The sequence below is a fragment of the Gavialis gangeticus genome, unplaced genomic scaffold (genome assembly GCF_001723915.1).
Source record: "Gavialis gangeticus isolate Ggan-Ray unplaced genomic scaffold, GavGan_comp1, whole genome shotgun sequence".
Classification (NCBI taxonomy): Eukaryota; Metazoa; Chordata; order Crocodylia; family Gavialidae; genus Gavialis; species Gavialis gangeticus.
The window spans coordinates 23694821-23702320 of NW_017728998.1; the positions used below are offsets into that span (position 1 = coordinate 23694821).

Below are 7500 nucleotides of genomic sequence, written 5' to 3' on the forward strand. Positions count from 1 at the left end.
CCACCCCCCCCAAAACCAACCAGGAGAATACTCTCCTATGTGTCTGTATGTGCATGTGTGCTCGTACATGCCTACATACAGCTAGACACTTACATGCATGTACACACATGCATACCCCCTCATACACACATACAGTTGCTGTCCATGGGTACCTTTATGTTATGTTACCAGTTTGAGCCTGAATTATGTCCATCAAACCATTGCCAATAGATCAGTGTAACTAAACCAACTAGGGAGGAGTATGTAACTTATCCGTGCTAACAAGAGAAACATGGATACTTATCAGTGGGCACCATAAAAAGCTTTGCATTCCTCTCCTCACCTACCATGAACTGACAATCTGTGAAAGTCAAGGGCAGAAGATTTCATCATGATCATGAGTAAGCAAAAAGACATACAAAAATGGTTAATCTCTGCTCTGCCAGATCTAAAGTTAATTAATGTAATCTAACATATCTTGAGGCAAAATTACAGACTCAGTTACAAATAATAATCTCAATCTTTTTTTAAAATAGAAATCTGGCACTTTGAACAATTCACAATCACTCAAATTACAAGCTCTGCCCAAGAATATGGTATCACAAGGGAATGTGCGATCCTCTAATTAGACATGATTCAAAAAGCAGACAGAAAATTGAGATGGTAAGGGTTAGACAGAGCAAAGTGAAGACAGACCCACAGAGGCAGACAGACACATACACGCATATCACCAGACATATGTATTCAGACAATGCACATAAAGGAGGATTAACATTTTACACATGCACTTTTCACAGTAGGATACACATACCCTTATATATGCATTAATAACATACTGTATTATTATACACCTTTTCTTTTTGTTAGAGTAACAGCAGTGTAGTCAGAGAGTTAGATTGACATTGATAGCTGCCTGGAGCACATGCTAGCGGGGAGAGTTCTCATCTCTGTGTTATACGCCTTAGCATCTTTGGTGAGAGCAGAAGATGACTAGTCGAAGCATGGCAAGAGTGGGAGAGAGTCCACAGATCACAAATACATGTGGGTGCACAATGTGTCCTCTGCTTCCATCTGGTTACTAGAGTCAACATGCTGATGTGATTTACTTTCAGGGCAGCTGGAGAATAAAATAAGGCAAAGTCATTCCCTTCCTGTCCTAAAGAAAGTGCTGTATTCTGTGTCTTTCGGTGCTAGGCAGGAGGTCTTTCCAGAGGATAGCAGGGGGTGATAAACAGATGAGTCAGCCTTCTGTGTCCAGGTGCCTTACTCATTTCCTGGATGCCATGCTGCAACACATTCAGACATTCATCAAGTTACCAAACACTCCACAACAGCAACAGAAAGTCAATGAAGGTTTATATGTCATTGCTAGTTTCCTGAGTGTCCTGGGAGTGATTGACTGCATTCACATTCCCATTGTGGCACCAGTAGATAATGAGATGTATAGGAGTAGGAAGCCTTTCCACAGCATGAATGTGCAGGTACTGCATGGTGCCAGGAGCATTATTACAAATGTGTGTGCCAAATATCCTGAATCCACAAAATGCTTTCATATTTCAATGCTGAGCTAGATAGTGAAATTATGGTTGCCTAGATATGGACAGCTGCTTTGGTAAGTATGTTGTAATTTTGAGATTAAATATATTTATTTAATTGATAATGGCTTATTAAACAGCTTACAGTTTCATTAACATATATTCATTGATGTTGCAGGTGATAGCAGCCATCCTTTGAAGAATAGTTTTATGGCCTCATCTTTAAGGATCTGCCAAATTTTATGGCAGATAAGTAGAATGCAGCGAAGTGCCCAGTTGGAAGGACCATTGGAAATTCTTTTAAAATTAATGTGTGGTTCTTATGCAGCAGAGAGAGAGTACTTCAACTTTCCCCAGAAACACCATCAGGTTCCAGAAGAGCCTTTGCACAAGCTCTGGCAAGGTCCATACAAGTGACCTTCTAGTGTTAGAGCAGAATGGGTTAGAGGGAGGTGGGGAGGAACATACATCAATGACTGATAGCAAATCTAAGAGCAACAGAAGTGGGAGAAAACAAAACGTTTTGGGTCAGAGGCAGGCTCTGGTAGAGCAATCTCACTATGAAAAAAGACCATTTGGTATGGAAGGGACAGGGAAGTCAGCGGATAACATGAATGTTTTGAAAGGTAGTAAGAACTGCAGTGGAACAAAGTAGAGCAGAGATTCCTGGGTAGTTGGGGAGGAGAGGGGGAGTTTGGGAAGATTTGCTTGTTCACGGTGTCTTGTATGTACACAAGTTTGCCCTGATTTAAGACTCAGTGCAGCAAATTAATATATAGAAACTCTGATATTGGTATGCTCAAATTATGTTAAGCAAAACCAAACAAAGCCCCTCCTGTAATGAAGGTAAGAGTATCTACAACTTCAAAGAACTTTGAGTTAAATTGCCTTAAAACCATGTTGGGCACGTGTACATGAGATGTTTACCGCAGAGTAGACTAATTAGCTATGCAATAAATGTCTTGCATCTACATGTGCGGCCCTATTAGCCCACAGGAAACTAACCAACTCTGCAGCAGGGTAGTACTTGTAAATATAATTTTTTACTCCACAACATCACACCTGTAAATGCTGATGGGGTTGGCTGGGCCATGAGGGTGCTTTAGTGTGAGGGCTGCCTGTCCTTTAGCCCCACACTGGAGCACCCTTGTGCCCCAGCCAGCCCCTCTGCAGCACGTTGAGATGGGTCAGAGCAGCCCCAGGCTGGCAGGCTCACCCCTAAGCCCCTTGCCAGCTAGGTCTGCTCTGACCTGGCTCAGCATGCTGCAGTCCTGGGCACACGTGCAAGCGCTGCACCAAGGAGCAATAAACTTTAGTCCAATAAGTACTGGAGTTTATTGCTTTGCCTTAATAGCACACATAAACGTGCCTGCCCCCCCCCCCCCCTTTAGTTAAACTAGTGCTAATGTGTATGTAGTAAAGACCTAAGGAAATTCTTCTTTTGACTTTCCTTTTTAAAACGGTAACTTCTGATCAGATGGGGGCGGGGGGACAGGGGACAGGTACTTATGAAACAGAGTTAAAGCCAGGAAATTATCTCCTTTCTGTCGCCCAGGACAGGGCTACTGGTTACAACTGACTTTCTTCCAACTTCCTCAGAGTTTCTGAAAGAAGGAGGTTGTCAGGATGCTTCTTAACAAGCCTGTAATAGCCAGTGTGTATGGAGATTAGGCTATTATGTATTTCGTTGAAGACTTCTGTTATGCTGCTTTATATTTTTTTAAATTAACTGTGGGGCTCAATTTCTCCATGGGACCTCTCTCAACACACTCTCAGAATCACTAGGACATCATTTTCTTATCTCCATTCTCAAAGGATCATAAAGTTGTGTGAATGTTTTTCTGCATGTCTGCGTGGGCTGGAATTGTGTCACACAACGGACATTGGTTTGTTTGGATCTGAATGTCCTGATCACATGCTATTGATAAGGCCGTCAGGTACAATTGTCACTGTCTGTTATAGGGCCTTCCTTACATAAGGATCCACAGGAGATAAGATGCCTTGTACCTTTTCCACCCCCACCCTAAAAATCACATAAGCCCCCTCTACACCTTACATGCATTGCACAATTACTGAGTTAATTGCTTAGTTAATTAGGCTGGCTAAACATGCAAATGAACTATTGTGCCATAAAAAGGCCCAACCATCTATGAAGTTATTGCTGGAAAATGTGTAATAACTTTATAGCTGGTTGGTATCCAGCTTTAATTTCCGTGTGTGCAGGGTTTGCCCTCCCAGGGGGGTTGGGGGCCTGTCAGCAGACTGGTCTCCCAGCCTCAGGGGTGGGTGCATCAGGTGCAGCTGGGGCTGAGTGTCCTGCAGCTATGAGGACCTCAGCCCCAGCAGCGCCTCACAGCTGCTGGGAGGGAGAGTCCCACAGCTGATAGGACTCTCCCTCCTGGCAGTGCCCTGCAGCTGTGAAGTTTGGGTCCTGGCAGCCACAGGGCGCTGCTGTGACTGAGCCCACAGCAGCAAGACTCTGTACAGGACTTGCAGCTGCAGGAGCTTGTTATCACAATCCTAGGCTCCTCCTGTACCAGCAGTAAGGCGTGATAGGATCTAATGCTGTATCCCACAATCATGCCTCCTGCCATGTATGTATGGCATGGCAAGAGCATGATTGTGTTGAACACACATCAGATCCTATCATGCCTTTTATCTGAACATGTAGAGGGGACCATAATGATTGTTTTTGCAATAAACTAAGAACTCGTGTTTGCTGCATGTAGTGTGTAGTAAAGTTAACTCTTGCAGAGTTATCATAATATTGGACTAGTATGAAGAAAGGATCCTCAAAGTTTCTGGTGTAAGGGGGGATCGCTGATCTCCATCTACTGCAACCTTATGTAGAAACTGGACTGTGGTAACCAAGCATTTGTTTATCTGTTCTCTAGCCCACCTCTGCATTATTGTGCTTTCTAGTATGTCATTAACGTACTGACTTTATAGCAGAGTCTAGCCTGCAAGAAGCACGGTACTTTTTTGTGTGCATGTTTTCTGCATTTTTAAGTGGATTCAAATGTAAGAACATTCATTATTGCAATAGGGAAAGGCCATATTGCCAAATGGGCTTGTGCTTTGTTAAATCCTACCATCAGCATTCTTCACAAACCTTCTTTGATTCATAAGGAGCTGAACAAGGTGTCTTTTGTCTTATTTTATAGAATATTCTTTAGATGCCATCCTCAGTATCTTACTTTACATTTTATAATACTTGCATGGGTGACTTCTTGCCTTTATTCTTTATTTATTTCCATTTTCACAGTGTTCATGTCATACTCGCATCCTGGTCCCTCAAGCGGCTTTGCATGGTCACAGTCATGTGGAACTCCACTGATGTCAGTGACTCTCCATGTATGCACCAAAGAATCCACCTGCTGGGAATGAGACTTCTGGATGTCCTTACCCAGGTCTCTCTTCTTTTCTACAACATAAGAATCTGCTAGGCCACCACAACATGCCCAGTGAAATACTTTGATGGATAGTCAGAGCTCCAGATGTAGTATAGCACAGTGCTGTTCCACAAAAGGACTTGGCACTCCAATGGTCTTTGAACCTGTAAAGTACTTTTCTTTAATGATAAGTTCATTTGGATTGAGACAGGGTCCGAATTTACAGTAGAACACCTACTTTTGACGCTGATTAAGCTCACTTGGAATAAGGCACTGTTGGTCTGCAATAAGAGCTCATTAGGGATAGTTGATCAGGGATAACTATTCCAGAAAAACTCCCTGTGTGCACAAGCCCAGAATGATTCTCTTCTTGTTTATTTGGATGATGATTTTTATTGAGTTAGTCTATAAAGGTGCATACTTACCCTAGCTGCTGACTGCCTTTAAACTAACACAGCTAACTTCCTCTCTGGTCATTTCTCCAGCAGCCACACCTGTAGTTTTCATAAGAAAGAATCATGTCAGCTGGACCTCTTCTCAGTTGTCTCTGTGAAATGATGCGACCCAGCATCTTTTGAAACTAGAGCTTTTGAGCTCCCATAGACATCTACCTTATGGCCAAGAAAGTTGATAATATGTAACATGGTCTATAGTCTCTCCCTTTTTTTGTAGAATCCCCACCTCCCACCCTTGGTTTTCCAGAAACATATCAAATACAGTGCTTTGTGGACCAACGGTCACAGAATTTGCATTAGAAAATGGGGAACCTCATTTTGTGAGTGTTACTGTATTATCTTGAGATTGTGTTATGGAAATAGCAGCAGATGCCACAGAACGCCAATACATTGCCTCACAGAACGGCAAAGCATTACAAGGCAGATGACTATCTGCATCATCCATGGTATCATCAATACCAAACATATCCAGAGTGCCCTTGGATTTTTCCTTTTTGGTCCACATTTTGAATGTTGCCGTACCCCTTCATCTAGTAAATGACAAAAAGCTGCTGAATGATATTAAATGAACTATTACATGTAGGTAACACTCCCCCTCTGCCCCACTTTCAGCTAACTGTTGGTACAAAATCAAATAGCCTTATGTGCTGAGTTCACAATTGATGTAGCTAGCCCACTTGTCTAGAAGCCTGAAATTTTAGGAAGTATGTGTATATACAAGTCAGGATAGCAACAAGAGCTGTTCAACATACCAAGTAGCTGGCTCAATGCTCATCCTTTCCAGCACCCCCACCCTCACTCATAAGCCCCCTGCCAGTAGCATGAGGGCTCATACATTTCCTGTATTGTGACTTTATTAAGGATACAATAAACTCTCACCGTGATTTTATCTGTTTGTAGTAATATCTACCAGCACTAAGTTCAGATATGAGCTTCTGTGCAAAGCAGTAAATGAAATATAAACCTGACTCCATTGTTGCAGTGTGTTGCCAACACGGCTCTTAAACACCACCCACCATTGACAAACATAATCTGATGGTCACATCTGCATGTCAGTCCCATAAAGAGAAACCCTGAGACTGTCAGAGTGTGAGGCAGAGCATTAGTGATTTCAATTCTGTTTTATTTTCAACTTGAAATGGAGGAAAACAGACAAAAAACAAATAAGAAAGCTAAACAGTTGCGTGAGAGCTAGCAATTTGCTGGGCTCCTAGTGACAGACACTGCATTATCATAATTGTCTCTTCTACATGATAGGACAGAAAAATAATAATGTCATTTTATTTATAGCTGGGGTGCCCCCTTTATGAGAGTCATACAAGTTTCTGCCAAGTGGAGTAGGTCAAATGACATCTTTTGATCAGGCCTGTCCAAAGAGATCAAAGATGAATGGCAGGTAATGGATATCCAATGACAAACCAAATCTAAAACAGAAATAAGGCTGCCAGAGTCTGCCAGTTACCCATTAAAGGCTCACCTAACTAAGGCAGGCTGTTTGACATGTTAGCCGACCACCTAAATCAGCCAAGCGTAGGTGCTAAAATTGTGTATTATCATTGGAAATGGCTATTATTTCCTCAGTAACATTTCTGTTAAGGCTTTGTTTGCGTAGGGCTGACCTGCAGTCAGAGGAAGTAGAGTCCTGAGTCAAGCAAAGCCTTTAGGCTTTGAGCAGGTCAGACCTGTTCGTAGCTATTATCTAGTTTTAATTGTTCGTTTCTAATAGAGAATTGACATCTTCCCTCGATTCCTCGGAAAGGTGTTTTTTGTTTTGTTTTCTCTGCGGTACAAATCCCGTGTCTTTTTTATTTTGTCATAAGAACATGTAGGGTACTACTCCAGAAGCAATGTCATTCTAGTCCCATAACACAGTGAATAATTTAAATGATTCCCCCACACTCCATTTACTTAGCTATTTGGAGATTATTAGGGTCATTTTTTCTTCTTCTTTTTTTTAAGGAAAGACCGTTTTTGTGAGGTATGATCAACACCTCATATTTCAGATTCCTAACTAAATGGGTGAATATATGGATTGGAAAAAAAAATCTGCAGCACTTCTAGCAGCAATACTCCAAATTGTCTCTTAAGGTCTGTCTTAAAAAAACTTTGGAAAATATGCTTTTTTTCCCCTCTATACTA

General features: G+C 41.9%; 1 protein-coding gene across 2 annotated transcripts in view; it reads left to right on the forward strand.

The window, feature by feature from the left end:
* TSHZ3 (teashirt zinc finger homeobox 3) overlaps positions 1-7500 on the forward strand; it is an 83138-nt gene that overhangs the window by 50524 nt on the left and 25114 nt on the right. The window contains exon 2 of one of the 2 annotated variants that reach the window (XM_019505624.1): positions 4780-4924. The exons of the other annotated variant lie outside the window; for it this stretch is intronic. Coding sequence (XP_019361169.1) covers positions 4867-4924 — 58 coding nt within the window. The 5' untranslated portion in view covers positions 4780-4866. The remainder of the gene's footprint in view (positions 1-4779; positions 4925-7500) is intronic. 2 annotated transcript variants of the gene reach the window in all.